This window comes from Phascolarctos cinereus, unplaced genomic scaffold (assembly GCF_003287225.1).
Source record: "Phascolarctos cinereus isolate Bilbo 61053 unplaced genomic scaffold, phaCin_HiC Scaffold_4;HRSCAF=312, whole genome shotgun sequence".
In the NCBI taxonomy this organism is placed as follows: Eukaryota; Metazoa; Chordata; class Mammalia; order Diprotodontia; family Phascolarctidae; genus Phascolarctos; species Phascolarctos cinereus.
In genome coordinates this window covers 713,072,198-713,097,912 of record NW_027555847.1, presented here as the reverse complement: position 1 = coordinate 713,097,912, position 25,715 = coordinate 713,072,198, and the positions used below count along the sequence as shown (strand labels likewise).

At 43.5% G+C, this 25,715-nt stretch overlaps 1 protein-coding gene across 6 annotated transcripts in view; it reads right to left on the bottom strand.

Annotated features, from left to right (window-relative positions):
* GRK3 (G protein-coupled receptor kinase 3) overlaps positions 1–25,715 on the bottom strand; it is a 180,258-nt gene that overhangs the window by 118,481 nt on the left and 36,062 nt on the right. For 5 of the 6 annotated variants that reach the window (XM_020996593.2, XM_020996594.2, XM_078154394.1 and 2 more), the window contains one exon: positions 17,165–17,241. The exons of the other annotated variant lie outside the window; for it this stretch is intronic. In XM_020996593.2, the coding sequence (XP_020852252.1) occupies positions 17,165–17,241 (77 nt within the window). The remainder of the gene's footprint in view (positions 1–17,164; positions 17,242–25,715) is intronic. 6 annotated transcript variants of the gene reach the window in all.

Genomic DNA, 25,715 nt, shown 5'->3' with positions numbered 1-25,715 from the left:
AATGATGTTTCTGGAAGAAGAAGAGATTTATTTCCTTGTTTACCACCCTCGGTCTGTTTTTCCATCTGTTTTCCACTTCTTGACAATTTACTGCAATCCTAATACAAGTAAACCGGCATTTCAATTTGAATCTAAAACGAATCTATGTTCTGGGAAAATAAATGATTTGCCTAATGTAAGACACTTCCCCTCTCAATACCGAGGGGAGTTGGGGACTTGCAGAGCAAGCAGTGTGGCCCCTTGTCAGGGACAGCTGTTTGTCCAACAGTCTTGCTTAACAGGTTCACTTTTGCTACAAAGGAGAACAGACAGATCAAGAAGTGTCTGTGACAACAAAAAGCACTGAGGAGACTTGATGGGAAAAAAGTGAATTGCTAATGGGATTTGTTACCAGCTAATTACAAGTTAAACTCAGCCCTCCCCCATTTTTAATAAATTTCCAGCCAAGTTCAATTATTACAAGTGTAAAGGGTGAGGCTGCATGTAGTCACTGAAATCAGTTCTCCCCACTAAAAGTGGGTCACCAGATGCCATTGCCCATTACCTCTGTCAAACGAGAGCAAGAAATCAATCAGGTGTGACCCTCTGAGTGTCAAGGAGAGGTGGTGAGCAGTGATGAGGCGGACAGGGGGCGCTACAGACAAAACCTGGGGATCCCTGCCTACAGGGGAATGCTGCTTCTGTGGGACTACATTCCAACATGGCTGGGGAGGCGGGGGAGTGAGCGATGTACCAGGGTCAAATCAAGGGCCTGCAGGGGAGTAGGTGGGAGAAGGGGAGAATGGAAAGGGGAGGGAGAAAGGAAGGTGACAGGGGGTTCTACTGATGAATGCTTCTATGGGTGAAGAGAGGTGACCAGTGGAGGGAGATGAGGACCTTATAGTGGATGTGACCTCAGGGTAAGGGGGGAGGAGCCGCTGGGAGCAACTGTGCCTGAAGATGGGGGAGATCATGTGCACAGGGAGATCTGCAGGCCAATGTAGAAGAAGAGAAAAGAAGAGGTGACAGATCAATGGTGGGCCACATAATTAGAAACATGATGAGGCAGTGGTCCTGCAACAGGCAGTGTCCTCTCCGACACCTACAATAATTGGTGTGATGTTTAAAAATGTCAAGAATCATAGTTTCTGGGTAATTTAATTGTTTTATTAAAAAGACTAGCATGTGCATTAATAAAAAGAGGTCAATGGTACTCTTGAATGCCAAAGACTTCTCATGGCAGTGGGCTCACAGTTTACATGCCCTTGGAAGAGCAGGTGTTCCTGAGGGTGGCAGTGAGCTCTGATTGGTTAATAATTAATGAGAGAATGAATATTACAATGAGATGTGGGCTCAATCTAATGAGGGTCCTGGGGGTATGTGACCTGGATCACCCAAGTACTGGTCAAAGAGACTTATCAATTGCCATATCACCAATCTAACAAAAGGGAGAATCCACATTTTCTCAAACCTGTGAGTAAACAGAAATAGCCTTTGAGAAACACTTGTTGATTTCTGGGTGAGGAAGTAGAAAAGGGGGAAAACCTTACTCTTGATTCAATAATTAGTTGCTAATACAAGAGAGAAATAATCATACCTCTCATTGGCATTGTTCTGGAAGTGAAACACAAAGGAAAAGGGAAATCCATGGGGTAAACCCCACAAGCAGGAACAGAAAGCATCTGCGGGGAAGAGCCTAGCATGGACATCTTGGAAGCTTTGATTACATGAAGAATATAGAAAAAAGAGAAAGAACAGAAAAATACAGAGATCAGGAATCAGAGAATGGGGGTCTAGAGTACACAGAAAGAGATGATGGATAATGAAGAGAGTGAGTGAAATTTTTTGGGACAGGGATACAAAAAAGCAAAATTTAAAAACTAAAGAATAAGGCTAGCTAAAGGGGAGGAGTGGAAGGAGGAAAATCAAACAAGAAGAAGGGATCAGGGGCGAAGGCAAGAGAGCCGGGAGAAACAGGGCCATCTTGTAGTAAAGTAACTGAAGAAACATAATACTATGTCCACAGTGAAAGAGGGAACTTGAAACTGAAAAGCTTCTGACCAGACAACATTAATGCATCTAGGATAAGAAGGGAAGTGGTCAAATGGGGGAAAAAAATCTGCGTATCAAAGTTTTCTGGTAAGTGCTTAGTATCCAATATATATAATATATGAGCAAATGGTTTTTAAAAGAAGAATTACAAAGTAAAGACTACAATCTGTACCAATGGGAAAAAATCCCCATACCCATGGGAGCACAAATCATCCCAAGTACGAGGGAGGTGCAATTTCTTTTCGGGGCAACAGATTGCCATTTTCTTCATTCCTGCTGCTTTCTGGATGCAGTATAAACTGCTAGCACCTATATCTGGTGGTCAGTCATCAGACTTCGAACCACAAAATGCTGAATATCTAATAATACTCCTTTGTGTGGTCCCCTTGGTAGGTCACCAGTCAGTTCCCTCACAATAACACCGAGAAGCCCCTCATGAAAGAACGCTTGCCCACCTTCGACAAAAAAGAGAGTAAGTCTCAAATGTTTAAACACAATCATTTGGCCACAGGGAGATAAGCAATGCCAGAGCTAACACTCAGATCCAAGTCCTGCGACCCGGCCCCCGAAATGACCACTGTGCATAGCTTACAGAGCCCCAGCAGGAGGCTGGAAAACAGGGAACAAGCCACTTACCTCCCTAACCTTCAACGGTGCCACTACACATGCTTTGTACGGGCCTATTTAGGACCCAGCGTCCTCCACAACAGACCACAGGTCCCTTGAGGGCAGCCTCTTTGTCTGTGGAACCTCATGCCTGGCCCATAACAGATCCTTAATAAAAGCTTATTAGGTTATTTCTTGCCTGCAAAATGAGCATGACACTAGTCACCCCTAAAGTCATTAAATGGGAAGCCCTGTGAAAACAATTCGGCACCATACGCATGTGCGGCCACCAGCCACAGAGGCGCAGGAGTCCTTTGGGAAACACACAACAGAACTCCCAGTCAAAACGGCAAAGTGAAAAGTTCAGAGAGTCAAGCTCATCAGAAAGAAAAGAAGAGAAAAGAAAAGAAAAAAGAAAGGTAGGAAGGAAGGAACAAGAAGCAGAAAGAACGAACAAAAGAAAGAACACAAACACAGAAAATACAAATCAAAATTTAAAATATGGGAGTACGGAAACCACTAAAGTTCCAGAAAAAAAATATAGATGGAAAAAAGAAATCCAAGATATCCCAAGAGTTGTGCTCAAAGACCTAAATGGTACAAAGAAATTAATCAAATCAACAGGAGCAAGAAAATCACAAAACCAAATAAAAGTTTGAAAAAAAATTTTAATTATAGTAAAAACTCAAGAAGACTGGATGAAAATAATAAAGGAAATGATCAATGTAGGGAATATAACATAAAACTTCAAAAATTCATAGAAGTGACAATACAGGGCAGTTAAAATATCATAAAATTATAAAAAGTACTGGAAAATATGCAGATTCACATGACAAACCTAGAGGATAGGTCCTATTCTCAAGACTACTGATATCCCAAATAACTTAGAAAAACAAATCAATCTAAACACCATATTCTAAAAAATACCTAAAGAAAAGTCTCCCAGAAGTAGAGAGAAACAATAAGTGGGGACACAAATAAAAAATTCACAGACTCCTGACAAGGAAGAATCCAAGATTCTTCTTAGACATATAATACTGAATTCCAGTATCACAATGATAAGTGGAAAAATCCTTCAAGCTTATGGGCAGAAATATACAAAACACTTACCAAGAAACAATATCAAGATCACAGAGGACTTTTCAAGGATGAAACAAGATTATTGGAAAAGCTAAAAAATAACATCTATAAATTTCAGAAGCATGTGCTGTGATCTTAGAATTATCTAGCAAGAAAAATTCAATGAAGGTAAGAGATAGGCATCTGAGAACTACTTAGACTGAAAAATTCGCAAAAAGATTTGAAGGAATGAAAAGGTATTTATGAAGGACTTCTGTGTAAAACACCGTGCTAAGCCCTGAGGAAACAAAAGAGCAAAGTCAGCCAGTTCCCTATCTTGGGATGGAGCCCACGGCAAGAGTCGAAAGGTTTCAGTGACCAATAAGAAAAAAAGCCCTCGTGGTCCACAGACTGTAGCAGCAAAGTGGAGAATAGGGCAACTTCTCTAGAGTCATTCCATCCCACAAAATCTCTGCAGCTTCTGGTATTCAACCCTTGGGACACAGCAAGGACTCTGGCTACAAGCGCCTTCTCTTCTGGGCTTTTGGGAGCTGAGGCTCCAGCTTCCGCACAAAGTTGCTTCCTGGGATGAAGCTTCAGGGGCCGGGTTGCAAACAGGAGTAGCAGCCCAAGGGGTGCTGCCACTGCTGGGGCTCTTGGGATTACCGACCTGTCAGTGGCAAGTGATCAGTAGTTTGTGTTAAGTCAGGTGAACCCTTCCTCTAAGGTGATCTCTCATCTGTAAAATGACGGCAGCAGGACACGAACTAGAAACAGGCCTGGCTGTCTGGGCAGCACTGTGATTCCAAAGGCTTTTGGGTGCAGGGTCCCAGGCAGTCTCCACTGGGGTTTTCAGGGAAGGGGTAGGAGAGCTAGGACTAGTAGCCTGAGCTCCTGTATCATGCCCCCTCATCGCACTCTCAGGGCACTAGGCCACCTCAGCTAAGCTGGCTCGTCTTGTCCATATAGGCAGAAATAACTCGGAGTTATGTTTCAAAAGATATTTCAGAGAAAGAAATTGCTTAAGAAGCAGAGGAAGGAAACTGATTTGGGATGAGAAGAGAAGGAAAGGGAACTGAGAGACTGATCATCCCAAAGCAAATCTCCTTGATACTGAGAAGTGGGAGCCTCACGAAGGACTAGGAATAACAAAATACAGATTCCCTGCTAAGACACTGAGTGAAAAGAGAAACCCAATAAATTAAACTCTAAATGTAAATCCATTAAATTTCCAATAAAATTAGTCATAATATGAATTAAAAAAACCAACACAGACTTTGTAAAAAACACACCAATCTAGAAAGCTGTAAATGGATTCAAAATGAAAGTAAGGACAACAGGCCGCCTTGAGAGACAAGAAGCCAGACAAATACGCACTGGACCATAAGCCGTGAAAGTGAAAAGCAAAAAACAGGCCAACCAAAAAACCAGGGCATAGCCAAAGGACAACGGAACAGAACATAGTAAGGCCTTATAAGCTAAGGATAAAGAACACAAGAAAATATGAAAAGATGAATACAGTGTGACACAAGGCACAAACGGCAGTACTGGAACTAAGGTCTACTGTCCAGAAATATAAGCACACATACAATGACATATGTGTACACACAGACATGGACACGTATGCACGTATATTTCTGTGGATACAAAGAAAATAAAGAAGGCCAAAGACAGACGGACTTTGGTAGAGCTTCAAAAAGGACACAGAATACATTCTTTTTCTGGCTGGTTACTATCACTAGGTTCTCTTTTGTTCAACACTAGGGGTTTTTACGTATAATTTTCTTCTTCCATATTTTACAAAAGAAAAACGACAGAAAACTTTAACATGATAAAAGTAAAACAAGATTTTACTTATAAATAATCAAAAGTCTGTACTATATTTACTACATTTTTTAAAAAAAAGTTTTTGGCTTTATGAAAATGAATCTTTTCATTTTTTAACGCTTGCTCCATTTTGTATGAAGTCAGGCTAACAGTCACAGGTGATGCTATCAGCTTTTCCATCAAAGGAATGTGCCCATTTTGGATTTCTTATCTCAATTGTTAGAACAGAATTTATATGTATTACTGCCCTCATTTTACAAAGGAGGAAACTGAGGCAAACAGAGACTAAGTGACTTGCTCAGGATCCCACAGACAACGAACATCTGAGGAATGACTGAGCTCAGGCCTCACTGGGTGGCTCACTGCCCACTGGGTGGGCCAGCTGCCTCTTACCATCCTGGAGGACTGAAGCTTTTCAGGAGCCCAGGTCATTCTCTCTAGCTCAGGGCTTCCCACACAGTGCTCCACAGTACGGTGTTTTGCGTAAGGAAAATAAAGGTTTTATACGAAAATGTTAATGCTAATACCATTTTTTCCTGCTAAATGACAAAATGTGAACTACAGATATCTATTGCTGTTCAGCCTTTTCAGTCGTGTCCAACTCTTCATGACCCCATTTGGGGTTTTCTTGGCAAAGATACTGAAGTGGTTTGCCATTTCCTTCTTCAGCTCATTTTACAGATGAGAAGACTGAGGCAAACAGGGTGAAGTGACTTGCCCAGGGTCACACAACTAATAAGTGCCTGAGGTCACATTTGACATCTTACCTCTAGGTAAGCCCCGTGGTCAAAGAGACACATCAATTTCCATGTCACCAATCTGACAAAATGGAGAATTCACATTTTCTCAAACAGGAACAGCCTTTGAGAAACACTCGTTGATTTCTGAGTGAGGAAGTACAAAAGGGGGAAAACCTTGCTCTTGATTCTAGGCCTGATGCTCTGAGCACTTTGGCACCACCTGGCACCCAATGAAATATAGATAGGTAGATAGCTATCCCACCCACTGTATGAAAGAAGCCTCAATTCCCCCTATGAAACAGACTTGGTCTCCTGCTCCCCAGTGTCCCTGTACCCCAAGGGGGCTGCGTCAGTACATCTCAAACAAAGTCCAAAGAGTCTCCCATCCCAATTCACTTGTGAAACACTGGTAGATTTCAGGTGTGTCCACAGCAGCTGCTGTGAACCCATGATGTTGGGCCCTACTCTGTCTCCTTCCAGAAACATTCCATCTACCAAGTTCTACAGATGACAGACACAGAGAAAATGTTGTACATCCTTTGAGCATCCTTTCCCAATTCTAATTATATCTTTTCTAAGAGCTGCCAGATCCATGAGGGGTTTCCATGCCAGTGATATCACAAGGTCCAGGAAGTATGAATTCAGGACAGAGATCTAGCCTTGTCCTGCGATTTCCCTGGCATAAAGAATGCCCTGACCAATGCACCATCATATCTTCTTTGCAATTTGGGTCTGAGAAAGTCTAGAGCAGTGGTGTCAAACTCCAATAGAAACAGATATCTGATTCCTCATGCTTACTTAGAAAACTATGAATTAACATTGTCTATGTTATATTGTATTTTTATTTACTTTGCTAAACATTTCCCAATTACATTTTAATCTGGTTTGGCTGTATTTTTGGACACCTCTTTTCTAAAGCCTTAGCAGTGACTGTCTAGACTAGGGTCACATGGCCAGGATGGGTCAGAAGTGATACTTGAACTCAAGGTCAACCTGCACCAAAGCCAGTTCTCTATCCACTACCCAGAGCTTCTTAAATTGTGGGTCACAACCCCATATGAGATCACAAAAAATTTAGCAACAGTAAAAGGTTTCTAAACATGCAATGACCAAAAATTAATTAAAAATCAAATGCATAATGAATCTGAGGTGTTTCTGGCACTGCTTGTGCGTTTTGCATTGCACTTCACTGCAGCCTTGTGCTGAACACGAAGCACGTGCACTTTGCACCGCGCATGCCCTCAGGCCATGCAATGCCAATGAATGCTGCCAAAATGGGAAAAGGGGTCACAAGTGGAAAAAGTTTAAGAAGCCCTGCACTACACCATGCCTCTCTCGTGAGGTATGAATGTAAAAATAATTCTCCGATGGACTTCACATATCAGAATTCTCCATGTAGCACTGGCCCTCAAATAACATTCCTTCCCACTGAGGCATTATAAGCAAACTCTATGGCATGAAATTCTCTCATGATCCAGGGTGATCACTTGCCTACGATAAGGATCAGGAGACAGTGCATCCAAGTCCCGAGGACAGGAGCTCCTCATATGCTTTTCCTATGGGGCTGTCTCCTGCAATGTGGTTCAGCCTACCATTTCGTTATGGAATTTTTAATAACATTACATGCAGTCAGTATTTTTAACAGCCCAAGAACATGCGTAACTTAAATTAAAAGAGAATATAGACTTTCTTTCATCACTGAGAGACAATTCCCTATTATGGTCATCACTAATTTTTCATTAGGAGAAATTTGCATAATGACTTGTGAGGTCTTTCCCAGCTTTAGCTCTATGCTCCTATGATTACATATTTAGAAAGTCAGTGACTTAATGGTCTATGTTCTATATACGCACATAGAAGCTAATGGCTTCAGCCCACTGGGAGTTTCCATGCTATAGGTAATTCTAAAGTAAGGTGCCTGATTTTTTCATTTTTATCTTATGTATAAAATATGTATATAACTAGCCCTTTTGAGCATATATGTCACTTAAAAGGATCTGGATAAAATAATGAATTTCTTTGAGGAAAGTTTCTTAATGCTATATATTCAATTATGTCAAGATCTGAGTGACGATTGACTGCCTCCCGGCATTTTAACTCCACAAAATATTTGAAGGAAGACAAACTTTGGGACAACCAGTTTCTACCATTACTGTCTTTAGGTTTATATTCAAGTATGCCTACAAAAATTTTCCATTTCAACAGGCCAATGATAGAGAGTTAGCTCTAGAACTGATCTTTGCCACAGCACACCCAGGAAGATCACCACCACCACCCGCAGTCATCACATCTTCACTCAGAAGTAGAACTGGGATCTATAGAAGAGATGTAACCACATTGGGCAATAATGGAAAGGAGCAAAGTGAAAGGGAGGAGAAGAAAAGAGGACAACTCAAAAAAGGTACCAAAGACCATATACCAAAATAAAGTCAAAATGGGTTCATGACTTAGATATAAAGGCTGATACTGTAAGCAAACTGGGAGAGCAAGGAATAGTTTACCTATCAGATCTATGGAGAACAGAAGAATTCATGGCCAAACAGGAGATAGAGAACATTATGAAATGCAAAATGGATAATTTTGATTACATTAAATTGAAAAGTTTTTGCACAAAGAAAGCCAATGCAACTAAGATTAGAAGGAAGGTAGAAAATTGGGAAAGAATTTTTACAACCAGTCTCTCTGATAAGGGCCTCATTTCTAAAATATATAGAGAATTAAGACAAATTTATAAGAACACAAGCCATTCCCCAATTGATAAATGGTCAAAGGATATGAACAGACAGTTCTCAGATGAAGAAATTAAAGCCATCTATAGTCATATGAAAAAATGCTCTAAATCATTATTGATTAGAGAATGCAAATCAAAACAACTCTGAGGTACCACATCACACCTATCAGATTAGACAACATGACAAAACAGGAAAATGATAAATGTTGGAGAAAATGTGGGAAAATTGGAACACTAATACATTGTTGGTGGAGTTGTGAAATGATCCAACCATTTTGGAGAACAATTTGGAACTATGCCCAAAGGGCTACAAAAATGTGCATACCCTTTGATCCAGCAATAGCACTTCTAGGGTTATACCCCAAAGAGATCAAACAAATGGGAAAAGGACCCACATGTACAAAAATACTCATGGCAGGTCTTTTTGTGGTGGCAAAGAATTGGAAATTGAGAGGATGCCCATCCATTGGGGAATGGCTGAGCAAATTGTGGTACATGAATGTAATGGAATACTATTGTGCTATAAGAAATGATAAACAGGCTAACTTCAGAAAAACCTGGAAAGTCTTATATGGTCTGATGCTGAGTGAAGTGAGCAGAACGAAGAGGACTTTGTACACAATAACAGCCATGCTATGCAATGACTAAGATTGTTAAACTGAAACCTTCTCAGCATTACAAGGATCTAAGACATCTCCAGAAGCCTTGGGATGGAAAATGCTGCCCACATCCAAAGAAAGAACTATGGAAGTCGAATCACTATCACTCATCTTTACCTTCTGTTGAGTTTTGTTTCATCTTTCTGATGGTTCCTCTTATTGGTTTTAATTTTTACTTACGACTTCACTAATGTGAAAGTATGTTTAATGGGTATGCAAATGTAAAGCCTATATCAGATTGTGCACCATCTTGGGAGGGGGAGGGGAAGAAGGGGAGAAAAATTTTCAACTCAAAAGCATATGGAAGTGATTATTGATAAATCAAAATAAATTAACAAAATTTAAAAAAAGAAAAGAAAAAAAAACAGAGAATATTAATTTTTTGTCTTTATCTCTTGTGGCCAGCACTGTGCTCGACACAAAGTAGGTGCTCAGTAGATGCTTGTTGATTAATTGTACCATCATGGCTTCTTCCCCCACCCCCAAAAAAAAAAGGTACCAAAGGAGAGAGAAAGGAGGAGGAGTTTACAGAAAGACAAGAATGAGAGGAAGAAGGAGATGAGGCAGAAAGGCAAAGCAAGTGCAATGAGGGAAACACTGGAAAAAGAGAGAAAAAGAAAACAATCAGGAGTAAAGTCGGGATAACAGTCACAGGTGCACCATCAGGTTTTCCATCAAAGGCACATGGAATTTTGGATTCAGGTTATATTCAACTATGTCTTTACAAGAAACACATTCAATGTGTTTCTGCCATAGCAAGATGTATAGTGATGCAACTTCTTTAAAGTCACTTCAACAGATAAAAACAGTTTCTGATATTGAAGCATGTGACAGTGTCAAGGACTCTGGCTAAAAGAAACTCCTTTTCTGGGTTTTCAGGAGCTGAGGCTCCAGCTTCCTCAGAAGCAACTGCCAGGCTGTCGCTCCCTGGAGGATGCTCCCTGAATCTCTAACTTTAACCTGAAATCCTCCCCATTTCTACCTCTCATGCTTTCACTCACACTCTTCCTCCATCCATTCATCTACAGAGGGGATAAGCATCCGAGGCAGCCAGGAGCTCCTCACACACTGCAAAGGTCACACAGTGCCTGCCAGCATGACACATGCATCCTGCACTCCGCCTCCCCTCATGATCTGTTTGCCTTCTTCTCATCTGCCAAAACCGAATCCAGCTCCCTTTGGGCTACATCAAGCTTCAGACCCTGACATGAGCTTCGTGTACGCACCAATGATTGATGTCCAATTCCCTGAAGCCCTGTGCAGGAACTGCCCAACAAAGGAGCACATGCCTGTGCCTGTAAGGGAGATGCAACGGGGAACTGAGATCAGAAACCAGAGGTGATCTGCACTGGGTTCTCATCACACACAAAAAAGACATGGAGTAATGATAGAAGAAAAGAAGAAAAAGGAAACAGTGCCTGCAATCAGGTGCAGCCTGGTACTAGGCTGATAAGGAGAAGAATTAAAAGAGGAGCTGGAGAGAATCACACTGGTTGTAACATATTAGACAGGTCTATGAAATGCAGCCCTGGGGAAAAATACCCGACCCTCGGCTTGTGAGCTGGTGGGGACCCCAGAGATGGCCCACCTCTTCATTTTACAGGCCACGCAGAGGTAAACAGAAAACCTGCTCCAGACGCCAAAGCCAGGCATTTTCCCCGCACCAAATGCTGGCTTTAAAGACAGGCTCTATTTTATATCACGCTGAGCTTCTCTCTCTGCAGCATATTCAGTTTTGCTTTCAGGTCAGATGACCAAGCACACCCCAAAGTAACTGATCTCAACAGATGGGCGTTCCTTGGTTTTTGTGAGCCAGCCTTCCCACGCCTGAACAGCACCTTCCTCACCGCGATCTGCCGATGTCCTTCTCTTCCATTAAAGACCTCTCTCTCTCTACGCACTTTCCCACAACCCTTCCTCCCACCTGTCACATTTAGCTGTACCCATTTCACAGCCTGGTTCCTTTCCGCCCTGCCAGTCTCCTCCCGCCATATTAGCTTGGACCAGCAGTGGACAGGGGCCCCTGCTCTTCCCTGCTGTTGCTCCATCTTCTAGGACTGGCCTGGAAGGCTCTCCCTCCTCACCTCGGCTTCCAATCCCACCCCCAGCACTAGGCCTGTCTCCATCTGGTGCCCTCCCCCACCCCAGTGCCTTCCCTCTAGGATTTCTTCCCATTCACACACTGTGTGTGTGTGTACACATGCACATGTGTGCATGTGCACGTGTATATGTGTATGTAGTATGCACACAGGTGCCTGCACATTGCTCCTCCGGTAGAATGGGGGCCTAGAATTGAGGACAAACACCACATTGTTGCCTTTCTTTGCACTCAGGGCCAAGCACATGCTGGGCACGTTGTTAGAACTCAATGTTTGCTGAACGTTGAACGAACTTTGAGCATTAAAATTCAAAGAACAAAATAGAAGAAGCCACAACTAGTGTAACAGAAATCTAACCTTTGTCTTTTTTTTAAGAAATCAGTTATGGGAGGGTGGAGCTAAGATGGCAGAGTAAAAGCAGTGACTTGCTTGAGCTCTCCCATAAACCCCTCCAAATACCTGTAAAAAATGGCTCTAAACAAATTCTAGAGAAGTAGAACCCACAAAAAGACAGAGTAAAATGAATTTCCAGCCCAAGACAACTTGGATGATTGATTGGAAAGGTCTATCACACTGGGCTGGGAGAGAAACACAGTTCAGTGTGGGTGCATAGGCAAAGACCAGGCCTCAGTGAACCTAGAGCAGCCCTCAGAGGACTGAACCATGGGCAGCTGTGGTGGTTTCCAGACTTCTCAACCCACAAATGCCAAAGACAACTTAGAAGGTCAGTAGGAAAAGTCTGTGACCAGGGTGAGAGAAAAGCTCGGTCCCAGGGTGGTGGCTGCTTCCTGAACTTCCAGCCCACAGACTGAGGGGGAATCAAGTGGCTGATCATAGGGGGATGGCAGGGATCTCTTTGCTGGTGCTGAGGCAGGATTCCCTTGCTTTGCCTGTGCTTAGATATGGGTCACAGTTCTAGGTATTAACCCTAGGGTGAGGAGGAATGTTGGTGTGGTAGAGCTTGTAGTGGCTGTGAAGAGTGAATCCTCCTCACAATTCCAAGGCAGAAAAGAGTGCTTGTGGTCACTCACAGACCACAGCGCAGGCCAGGAAAGGAATAAACACCTCACCCTTGATCATACCACCTTGGAAGAACTGAAAACTTACAGGTCCCTAGAAGTATCTCTGAAAACAGCTGCACAAAACCCCTGAAGCTTGGGACAGTACATTCTCCACACTGGAAGTAAACCCCTATCTTAACAAAGAGTATAAAACTCAAGTAATTAGCTGAGATTATGAGCAAACTATGCAAAAAAAGTCAGACCACAGAATCTTTCTTTGGTGACAAAGAAGATCAAAACATACAACCAGAAGACAACAAAGTCAAAACTCCTACATCCAAAGCCTCCAAGAAAAATATGAATCAATTCCAGGCCATGGAAGAGCTCAAAAAGGATTTTGAGAAGCAACTAGGAGAAGTAGAGGAAAAACTGGGAGGAGAAATGAGAGTGATGCAAGAAAATCATGAAAAAAAAGTCAACAGCTTGCTAAAGGACATCTAAAAAAATACTGAAGAAAATAAAACCTTAAAAAATAGCCTAACCCAAAAGGCAAAAGAGGTCCAAAAAGCCACTGAGGAGAAGAATACCTTAAAAAGTAGAATTGGCCAAATGGAAAAGGAAGTCCAAAAGCTCACTGAAGAAAATACTTCCTTAAAAATTGGAATGAAGCAAATGGAAGGTAATGGTTTTATGAGAAACCAAGACATTGCAAAACAAAACCAAAAGAATGAAATTGTCTTCAATGTGAAATATCTCATTGGAAAAACAACTGACCTGGAAAATAGATCCAGGAGAGAGAACTTAAAAATTATTGGACTATCTGAAAGACACAATCAAAAAAAGAGCCTAGACATCATCTTTCAAGAAATTATCAAGGAAAACTGCCCTGATATTTCAGAACCAGAGGGTAAAATAGAAATTGGAAGAATCCACTGATCTCCTCCTGAAAGAGATCACCAAAGGAAAATTCCTGGGGATACTGTAGTCAAATTCCAGAGTTCCCAGGTCAAGGAACAATTCAAGTATTGTGGAAACACAATCAGGATAACACAAGATTTAGCAGCTTCTACATTAAGAGACTGCAGGGCTTGGAATATGATATTCTGGAGGGCAAAGGAGATAGGATTACAGCCAAGAATCACCTACTCAGCAAAACTGAGTATATGGAGACATTCAGTGAAATAGAGGACTTTCAAGCATTCTTGATGAAAAGACCAGAACTGAATAGAAAATTTGACTTTCAAATACAAGACTCAAGAGAAGCATAAAGAGGTAAATAGGAAAGAGAAATCATAAGGGACTTACCATTCCTACATGGAAGGATGATATTTGTAACTCATGAAACCTTTGTCAGTATTAGGGTAGTTGGAGGGGAAAAAAAATTATATGTATAGATAGATTGACAGATAGAGGGCACAGGATGAGTTGAAGATGAATGGGTGATATCTAGAGAACAAAATTAAGGGATGAGAGAGAATTATACCAGGAGAAAAAGAAAGGGAGAGGTAGAATGGGGTAAATTATTTCACATAAAACAGTCAAGAAAAGGCTTTGACAGTGGAGGGGAAGTGGGGGAAGGTGAGAGGGAATGAGTGAATCTTATTCTCATCGGATTTGGCTTAAGGAGGGAATAATACACACTCAGTTGGGTACGTAAAGCAATCTTACCCGACAAGAAAATAGGGGGGAAGGGGATAAGAGAGTGGGGGGATGATAGAGGAGAGGACAGACTGGGAAAAGGGATAATCAGAAGTAAACACTTCTGAGGAGGGACAGGGTCAAAAGAGAGAATAGGTAAATGGAGATTGGGATAGGATAAAGGGAAATACAGTTAGTTTTCCACAGCATGACAACTATGGAAGACTTTTGCATGACTACACAAGTATACCTGTATCAAGTTGCTTGCCTTCTCAATGAGGGTGGGAGGGGAGGGAGGAAGGGAGAAAATTTGGAACCCAAAGTTTTAAAAACAAATGTTAAAAAATTGTTTTCACATGCACCTGGGAAACAAGATATACAGGCAATGGGGTACAGAAATCTATCCTGTCCTATAGAAAAAGAGAAAGCGAAGAGGATAAGAGAAGGAGGGGAGATAGAAGGGAGGGCAGATTAGGGGAAAGAGTATTCAGAATACACGCTGTCTTGGGGTTGGGGGAGGGATGAGATGGGGAGAAAATGTGGAACTCAAAATCTTGTGAATATGAATGCTGAAAACTAAAAATAAATAAGCTAATGAATTTTTTTTAAAAATCAGTTACGTCTTCCCTGTGCAGCTAAGGATAAAAAGCCTCTGAACAGTGCGGATGGGCTTGCCCTCTTCTGCCCCCCGCTCTCTGACAGTACTGGCCTTCCTGTGCCAACGCGTTTCATGCTCTCACATAAGCTGCAACAGGTGACAGATTATTTTTGCCAATCACTAGACATGCCCCCAAGTCTTTCCACCTTGGCACCTGACCTAGTTCTTTATGCTGGGCCCCAAAGACTCTAAAAATTCTTCATCCTCTTCATCCGTATTCTTATTAACTGGCCACTCATACAGCATTCTCCATTAGTCATCTTCCAACTAGTGACGAGGACTGAATTAATACTGAAACACTCAACTCCATAATAACATGGGGAAAGAGGAACCAGGATGGGGAAGAGCTTTAGAGAAGCTGTGCTGAGCCTCATTATTTGATGATCTCTTTATCTGTAGAGACCTTCATGAAAGCCAAGGTCTGCAGCAATCCATGTAAAGTCAGCACTGGTGGCAAGTCACTATTCATGAAAGGCAAAGGCAGGGTTTCAGGAAGCTGGACTGTCAGCTAGGCCTGGAGAGTGCTCCCGAGATCGGTAAAGGTCAGCACGCCAAGAGCCCCAGAATCAGCACATTCATCATTTCAAGGAAGGTGGCATGACAGTTCTGGTGGCTGTCATGCTAAGTAAAAGAGACAGAGGACAAATGATCCCTGCCTGACTGAGAATAAACTACCATTCAGGGAATTATAACATGTCTGAAAAGCACCATTTGTTTTCTGGGAATGGGGGGGGGGGGGAAATAGCAACCAGGAGACAATTTGTCCAGTCAGTCCTACTGACGTTTACCTCCAAGCAAACATGTCAGCTGTCACCTTCTGAGACAAATGAGCCCATGATTCCCTGTTTCTCCATCTTGCTTTTGTACGTGCCTGATGCTACTCACATTCCCTTTTCATAAGTTTGCCATGAATTAACTACTAGACAACCAGGAACCAATAATTATGCATCATCCCTGGCCAAAATCAACACCTGCCATGCCAGTGGGCAAACAGTGCTGCCTATATCTGGCTAACATAGCAGAACTGCCCGTGTTACAGGATAAGAGTCCTTATTATTAGTGGCATAGACACAAAGGATTTTATTTTGTATATTTAACAAAACTTGTATGTTGTCCACATAAGTGGGGTGAGTCCAATAAGAGCCAAAGTTTTCTTGATTAAAAAAATGGACAGAGCAATTTCTTCTGCATTGTGCCCAAAGGGGGCTCTCTATTTTTATCAAGAACAATATTACAGATGAGGGAAGTGAGGCCTAGGTAACACGCCTTACTCAAAGTCACACATGAAGTGGGCTTGAACACGAACCCCTGTCCTCTGACTCTGAGCCTGGGGCTCTTTCTATGTCTCCGTCACCTACAGAGCTCCAAGACAGAGGTCGTGTTCCCCAGAAGGGATTCTAGCCCCCTAAGAGGGATGAAGGTACAAGGAAGAAGGGAAACTGAAAATTCCATCAAGGGACGGAGTCCTCGGGGCAGCTGAGTCCTCACTGGCTAACACAACAAATTTTTCAAGAGGGAAAGAACCTCCTTTTTGGCTGCTAAGCGACTACTCCCATAGTCCAAAGAATTCACCTACTGTACCCTTTTGTACTGGCCAAAGGACCCTCCAGGGAAACTTGCAGAGACTGCTCCAATAAGTCCCCTGGGAGTGAATCTGTGTTTTCTCAGAGGCTACTCTAAGTAGCTAATTGCTATTACTGCTGCTGCTGCTGTCTTCCCTTAGCCAGGGACATCTGTCTAACAAATTGATTTCATACATATTCTCATCTGATCCTCTCAAGCACTGGATGAGATCAGTCAAGCAGGCATTATTATTCCCATTTTAAAGATGAAAAGGCTGGGGCTCAGAGAAATTGAGGGTCCACAACTCATAAACGGCAAGACAGGCCTCAAACCAGACCCCGAGTCTTGTGGCCTTTCCACTGTTCTCTGCTCGATGGACCCCCTCATTCTAATGATCAGCAAATAAAGCTTCACAATGGACATATTTTTTTACTAGAAACATCTCCCTTCTTTTCAATATCAGATATAAAATATTAAATTGTACATTCATAATTACTTTGCTATCATAACAACCATCACTACTGAAATGAAAGCATGCAGTGTAGAACTCACCAATTTTCTGATTGAAAATCTTGTCAAATGTTAATTCACCTCTCTCATTAAGATACTTCTGCATTAAATTCCGGATACTGAAAAACAACAGGGAAGCATATTCTTAGGAAAATAAACTGAATTTTGAGGGGAAAAAATCCTAGGATCAAAAGTAAATACAACCCCTTCAGTTCAAGGATAGAGCTCTGGGATAAGAATAGGAACCAAGGAAACTGGGAACCTAATGCCAGCTCTTCACTCAACAACTGTACCTGGGCCTCAGTTTCCCCACCTCTAAAATGAGAAGGCTGAACCAAACACCCTTCCAGTTTTACCATTCTTTAATCTATCAACTAAGTGAAGTCTTGGGCCTGTAAAATACCTCTAAAGAAGTGAAATAATATAAAATAGCTGCTTTGTATACAAGCTAAGAGATACAGTCCTGGCTTTTAGGTTTTTATCTCAGTATTGCAACTGAAGGTAAGATTTATATAGAAACCATGTAATGGGAATTAAAGAAAGTTTCATACTAATTTAAAAAAAAAAGGTAAACACAATCCTCTAGAAATTCGAGTGGACGAACTTTATCCTTTAATTTGAAAACAGAGAGAATCACAAGTTTAGAAAATCATTCACCAATTAATGTTCTCCATGATTGCTTTTCTCTTACAGCCTATCTGAGATCTTCCACACTGAAGGATGGAGGGTTTTGATGGGAGGGGAAGAGGAAAAGGGAAGGAAAAGAATGAAGAAATATTATTTTGACAGAGGGGCCACTTCGTCTGAGAGGACGCCTGGGCAGCGTGGGATCCCTGAAGTATTGGGCACCTGTGGACAGGGAACGGGAAATGTAAGGCTTAGAAAGAAGGCTGCAGGAAGGGACACACAAGGGCATCATAGACAGGTGAGGAGTTTGCCTCAGGCTGAACCTGTTGCTTTCATAATACTACATAAACCTAACAAATCATTTGTCTCTTTATGCTTCATGACACTTGGCTGTAAGACAGAGAGAGGTACAATGTATACTAACCTATCTCAAAAGAATTATTGCAAAGAATAATTAGTAAAGTCATGGCAAAACATCTTGGAAATTATATTGACATTGACAGTCTTGAAATATGAAGTCACTGCCCCTTGAAAATAATTATTTGTCTTCCTAGAGTGCTGTCAGGTTTGCAAAGCACTTATCAAACATCTACCCTGGGAGGTATGAAGTGTGCCCACTTTATCATCCCAAGACAATTCTGAGACTCTAAGAGGCTGAAGGACTTCCCTACGGACACATGGCAGGTGAGCAGCTGACACGTGGGGAGGAAAGGAGCAGACCAATCACTGAGAAAAACTGGCAAAAAGAGAATAACAGAATCCATGGGAACTGAGAACACCAAGTGAAAAATGGCCAAGGCAGAAGGGAAGAGGGGCCAGGCCAGAACCTGGGGGGCCACCCTCGGTGTGTGGGCATGACCTGAATGAAGATCCAGCAGAGGAGAGTAAGAAGGGCCAGTCACACAGGCAGGCGAGAACAACCAGGGGAGAGAGAAGAGAAGATCAAACAGAAGAGGGTGATGGACAGGTCCAAGGCTGCAGAGAGGTCAAGAAGAAGACTGAGTAAAGGCCATGGGATGTGGCAAGTAAGAGGTCACTGGCAACATTGGAGAGATCAGTTTCAGTGGCCAGATGAGGTCGGAAGCCAGACCACCGAGAGTTCAGAAGAAACAGAGGAAAAGGAGCAGCAACATGGACTGCTGAGGGATCTGCTTGGCAAGGAGAAAACCCACTTGTCCATAAAAGATGGGGCAGAGGAGACAGTGGGGAGGGGCAGCTAAGTGGGGTGAAATGAAGGAGAGAGGAGGGAACTGTCTCCATTTTTTAAACAAAATACGAAGCAAGGTTCTCATTTGAGAAAGAGGGAGGTGTGAGGAGGGACGCGAGTAGGAATGTGACTCAATCAGGACACATCAAAGCCTTGCCCACAATGAGAGCCCAGCTGAGAAGATATGCCCTCAATCGGCAGGGGACCCAGTCAGCACAGGTTCATCATTTTCTCCAGCTTCTTTCAGCAGCACACAATAGGAGCAAAGGCAGCACACAGTGGGAGTCACTCAAGGCTAAGGCTCTGCAACACAAGACTGGCAATTAACCATGAGGGCAAATGACCTGAAAGACTAGGACAGTGTAGAGGTGAACTGGTTCACCAAGGAGTCAAAATAGGGATGGGCAGAGGTGCCAGAGCAGGGGAAAGAATTGAGGAACGGAGGGACTGGGGGTCAAGGGGAAGATAAAGGATGGAGCTAGGGGCTGTATGGCAGAAAGAATGGTGGAATGACAAGAGTGTGATTAGATAAAGGAATTTTGGAGGTCATGGACATGAAAGAAAAATACTTATGGATGATGGCAGGATCAAAGATATAAGTCTGTGTGTGAAGCAGAGGCGAGCTGGCAGAGAACATCATGAGGGAAGAAGAGGCTGAGGAACCGTGCAGTTGGGGTGTTAGAGTGTATCACTGCCATGGAAGCAGAAATCTCCTAGTAGGAGGGCAGAAGTTGGGGAAGAATGGCTGAGCCTGGCAGGGAGGAAGGAAGGAAGGAAGGAAGGAAGGAAGGAAGGAAGGAAGGAAGGAAGGAAGGAAGGAAGGAAGGAAGGAAGGAAGGAAGGAAGGAAGGAAGGAAGGAAGGGAGGGAGGGAGGGAGGGAGGGAGGAGAGGGAGGAAGGAGGAAGGGAGGAAAGGAGGAAGGGAGGAAGGAAGGGAGGGAGGAAGGGAGGAAGGGAAGAAGGGAGGGAGGAAGGAAGGAAGGGAGGGAGGAAGGAAGGAAGGGAGGAAGGAAGGAAGGAAGAAGGGAGGGAGGAAGGAAGGAAGGGAGGGAGAAAGGAAGGAAGGAAGGAAAGAAGGGAGGGAGGGAGGAAGGAAGGGAGGAAGGGAGGAAGGGAGGAAGGAAGGGAGGAAGGGAGGAAGGGAGGAAGGAAGGGAGGAAGGGAGGAAGGAAGGGAGGGAGGGAGGGAGGGCAAAGAGTGTCCTAGAGGTTGGGAAAGAACAGCTACCAAACTCTTGACTTGGTGATCAATTTTGTTTGAATGAACCTAGAATGAGGAGAGCTTACCGAGGAATGGTAGAGAGTCTGGAAGCAACAGGAAAGAGAGTGAGCAGGCAGGAGCCTGGTGACATGCCGAAGCCCACTGGGAAATGAGGAGTCATTGGCACTGGGCCTGCTCCCCAAAGAGAACTGGGAAGAGCCTCCACCCCCGTTGTCATTCAAGCTGGCCCCTTCTTTGCAACTCATGGTTATGAGACAGTTTCTTAGAGCAGTAGTGTCAAACTCAGACAGAAATTATGCCACTAAACCCTACATAAAGGATCCCTCTGGCTGACACACTGACTTAGGAAACCACATAGGAACTACATATGAACATTATGTTTTGTTGTATTTTTATTTATTTTGTTAAATATTCCCCACTAACATTTGACCTGGTTCCTGGATTTCAAATGTTATTATCATAATATCATCATAATGACTTTTATGTAGCACCTCCTATGTGCCAGGCACTGTACTAAGCACTTTCCAATTATCACCATGTTTAATCCTCAGCACACAGGAAGGGAGGTGTTGTCAATATCCCCGTTTCACAGATGGGGAATGTGATGCAAACAAAGTGACTTGCTCGAGGTCACACAGCCAGGAAGTATGTGAGGCCTGACTCCACTGCATACCTTCGCTGCCTCCATAACAATCGTTTCCCAATAGCACTGGGTAAAACCAATCTGCTACAATATTCAAGGCTACATTCAGCATCCGGTCAGCACAAAATGTTCTTTAAAGTACTGGATTATCTTACATTCACTCTCTTTCACAAGAACCGTGACAGGGAGAAAGCCAAGGCTTTATTTTTTGCACTTTACAGATGAGGAAACTGAGGTCTTGAGAGATTAAATAGAATGTTAGAGCTAGAGAGGACATTAGAGATCATTTGGCCCAACTCTCTTCTTTACAAAGAAGGAAACTGAAGTGCAAAAAGATGTCCTGTCCCAAGTCAGTAAGGACAGTCAGTCAATCTATTCAGTGACCAAGCTGGGAAGAAGTCCAGCTGGCCTAAGTGCTCCTTCCAATGTTCCACTGTTTCCTATTAGGCCTCACTGCTGCCTACCAACCACCCAAGCCACTGCCCTACTTTAAAAACTAACAAGTAACCAACCAAGCCAGCCCGGCCCTTTGCCACAGCCTCTCCTCCCCTCAGACTGCCAGTCCATTGCCCTCCTCCACCCTCACAGCCAAACCCCAGGAAAAAAATCTGTCTACATTTGCTTCTCTCACTTCCCCTCCTCTCTTCAGGGTCTGACCTCGTCAGATGGAAACTCTCCGGTCTGAGGTCACCAGTGATGTCTTCATTACAGACGCATGGGGCTCTGCTCCCTGCACTGTCTGACACCCTTGACCAAGCCCTCCGCTGGGACACTTTCTTCTCGCCTGCCACTCATCCAGCCATTCCTCAGTACCCTCTGCTGGCTCATCACGTATGCCCTGCCCAATCATGTGCGGGGGTGCCTCAATGCTTGATCCTGGGCCCTCTGTTTTTCGTTTCTCAACACTCTCTTCTCTCCCTTTCTCCTCCTCCTCCTCCTCCTTCTTCTTCCTCTCTCTCTCTGTCTCTCTCTGTCTCTCTCTGTCTCTCTCTGTCTCTCTCTGTCTCTCTCTCTCTCTCTCTCTCTCCTCTCTCTCTCTCTCTCCCCAAATTTAGGATCACAGATTTGGATCTGGGACAGATGCTAAATGCCATCTCACCCAAATTCCTCATTTTACAGATGATAAAAGTGAGGATCAGAAAAGCAATGTAATTTGTCCAATGTCACAAAGAAAAACAAAGTCAGAACCAGGATTCAAATTCAGATCCCCTGACTCTACACCTAGCACATTTTCCCCAATGCACCACAAGACCATTTCCCAGGGATTTAACCACCATCTCCATATGGTCAACTCCCAAATCTATATGCTGCCTCAGTCTTTATTTTGGGCTGTAGTTTCACATATTCAACAGTGAATAAAACATTTCCAAATGGATGTTCTACAGACATTAATCATAATAACAATAATGAATAGTGGGGCAGCTGGGTGGCACAGTGGATAGAGTACTGGCCCTGAAGTCAGAAGGACCTGAGTTCAAATGCAGCCTCAGACACTTGACACTAGCTGTGTGACCCTGGGCAAGTCATTTAACCCCACTGCCTAGCAAAAAAACAAAAAATAATAATAAATAGCTAACATTTCTACAGAACTTGTTATGTGTCAGGTACACTTGCTTTAAACAAACATTACCTCATTTGATTCTCACAATAACCCTGTGAGGTAGTTGATATTATTATCACCCTCATTTTACAGATGAAGAAACTGAGGCAAACAGAGTTAGTTAAGTGACTTGCCTGGGATCACACAGCTAGTTAGTGTCCGAGGCTGGATTGGAACTCAGGTCCTTCTGACTTCAGGGCCAGTACTCCATCCACTGTGCCACCCAGCTGACATCTTAAACTCAACATATTGCAAACCAAAGTCTCTTCCCTTCAAGTCTTCCCTCTTTCTAACTTCCCTGTTACTACAGAGGGCACTGCCATCCTCCCAGGCACCAAGGCCTCCAAATTCAGTAAGAGTCATCCTCGAGGCCTTGCTCTCCCATGACCTGCCGCCACTGTGGCTCAGGGTGTCATCGCCTTGCCTGAGCTATGTCAGTACTCCATGGCTGTCAAAGCGATCTTCCTCTGGCACAGGCCTCACCAGGCAGAAACCCACTAAGGAGGCTCCAAAGGGGTCCACGTGACACTCCCCACGCAGGACATCCCATCTCCAAGAGCTCTGGTTCTTCCCAAGGTCTCTGGCCTTCACGCCTGGTTCACCTTTCAGCCTCATCATGGCCTCACAGAACCCCCGATTCAGTCAAGATTCAGCTCATGTGCTCCCCCCACCACGCCAGCCCCACACTGAAATCCTGCTCAGAGCCCTCCCTGCAGCACCCTGGGCATTGACATCTGCTGCCCTTCCCCCAGTGGAAGTCATTGTCTGTAGTGCCCTGCACGCTGTAGGTGCTAACACACCCTCGGTGAGCGACTGAACATGTGATTCATCCCTAGCTGGAGAGCCGCAGAGGCGAGACAGGAGCCTGGCCAAGGCTCTCCCTACCACAGCACCATCAAACTTTCTTTTATGAACCAGAATGACAGCTTACTAAAGCTGGACCACAAAACATCTTACACATTTCAAATTTGTTTCATCCCTAATACAGGCACATCTTAACTACTGAGATCACCTGGCACTGGTACAGATCCAAGGAGGGGCATGTCTGGATGTGTGTACGTATGCACATGCACACATGCACACACACACACACACACACACACACACACACACACACATGTATATACATATACACACCATCACTAGGGCTTTTCTTGTGAAAATATATCCAAGCTCAAAAATGAAAACCTATAAAAAGTCTTGCCAGCCATTTTCTTAAGTTTCGTCTGGTCATCCCCCATCAACTGCATGAAACCATAACGATGACCACATATGACATTCTACCATTACAGTTCAGATAATCTCCCATTTGTCATCCAATGTGAGCCTGAAACAAGGTCCCAAATGGGACATGGGGTTGTTGGCCACGGGACCAATTTCTTAACTGAAGGCTATGCTCAAGAACAGAGATTTAGCAACTAACAGATAATCAATAGAGCCAATGATGAACCATAAAGGAGAAGATAAAGCAGGTGTTGACTGCAATTAACACCCAGTAAAATGCTTCAGTTCGAAGGGTCCTCAGATGCCACGGGGCAGAGCCACCTTCTGCGATAGAGGCTAGAAAGCTGAGGCCCAGAAGGCTCCAACTGCCCAACTCCAACACATCCCCATTGTCCACTCTCTCTAGCAAACCACCCTGCATCCCTGGGGAAAAATCTACTGCCCACACTGATCACGCAAAGGACCCAAATAAAAATCTAGCATAAAAACCTAGGATGCTACCATACTAAACTAACCTATGTAAAACAAATGTGCTAAAACAAGAAAAACTTTAATATTAAATTAACTCTATTACTTATCTGCAACCTCTACATCCAATCAGATGCCTTATCTTGTCAATTCTATCCCCACCCCTTCTCTCACAGTCATTTAGCCATCCTCTCCACCCAACCTGGCATACTACAAAAGCCTCCTATTGGCCCCTGGCTGCCAGTCTCTCATCTCTCCTATCCACCCTCCACACGGCTGCCAAACTGATGCTCTTAAGGCTGAAGTCTGAGACTGTAATACCCTCTTCCACACTCAGGAAGCTTCTATGGCTCCCTCGTCCGGCTCTGATGTCACATTCAACCCCAAAGGAAGCCGCTGGTCCGTTCCGATTAGCCTACTTGCTACTCACCAGGAAGGTCTCCATGTCAATGCCTTTACACAGCCTGCTTGTTTGTATCCCCAGCACCTAGCTTGGGGCCTGGCACATTAGGTATATGGGAAATGCTTATTAAATTGAATTAAATTCTTAGAATTTAGAAGGGTCTGGGGATATGATCTAAATGCCTCATGTGTCTTTTCTTTTAAAAAAAAAAAAGCTATCACAGCTGTCTGAATGGAGGCCTTCTTTTGCTCTTGAAAAGTTTCCATATAGGAAGCAGAGTCATTCAGAATGTTTCTGCTGATCATTCTTTCCAAAAAGAGCCAGTGTCACATCTAAAAATTTCAAAGTATTATAAAGAATTTTAGCTAAGAAGGTCAAGAGGGCAGAAGTCTCCTGAGCTGGGTCTACTTGGACCAGATGGGAGGCAGCACATGTCTTATTTAAACAGCACCAGGCTGGACCCATTACAGCCCACTCCCCCTCTTAGGCAGTCCCACCTGCAAAGCCCTGCAGGAGAAACAGCACTGAAGGAAAACAGGCACTGACAGGAATACAGAGGGGTTAGAAGAACTCAAGGAGCAACCGTACTCCGTGGATCACTGCTTAGTTACGTATGTGCAGAAGATGAAGTTGCAGACCTCTAGGCCCTCGTGGGAGCAGACAAGCCCCCAACCACTGGAGCCCAGAAGAAGGCAGAAGACCTGCCAGGAACAGGGCCTGCCCCTTGCTACTGGTGCTTGTCCTAGCTGGAAAGACACACAGTAACAATAAGAATCAACAATTAGAACAATAACAACTAGCATTTATACAGTATTTTAAAGTTTACAAGGCCCTTTACAAATATTATCTTTCATTTGGTCCTCATAACAACCCTGGGAGGTAGGTCCTATTATTACTATTCCCATTTTACAGACAAAGAAACTGAGGCAAACAATTTCAAGTGTCTTGCCCAGAGTCACACACCTAGTAAGTATCTGAGACAGGATTTGAATTCAGGTCTTCTTGGCTTGGGTTCAACACTCTCTCCACTGGGCCACCAGCTCATTTGACTTCCTCATTTTTGTCAAGAGGTCATACAAATTAGGTCACTTGCCCGTGGCCACACAGTAGAAAAGTACAAAGCCAGGATTCCACCCCCATGCTCTGGTCTCTAAGCCAGTGTGAACTGAAGCAAATGTCAATCTCTCTGTGCTTCCGTCT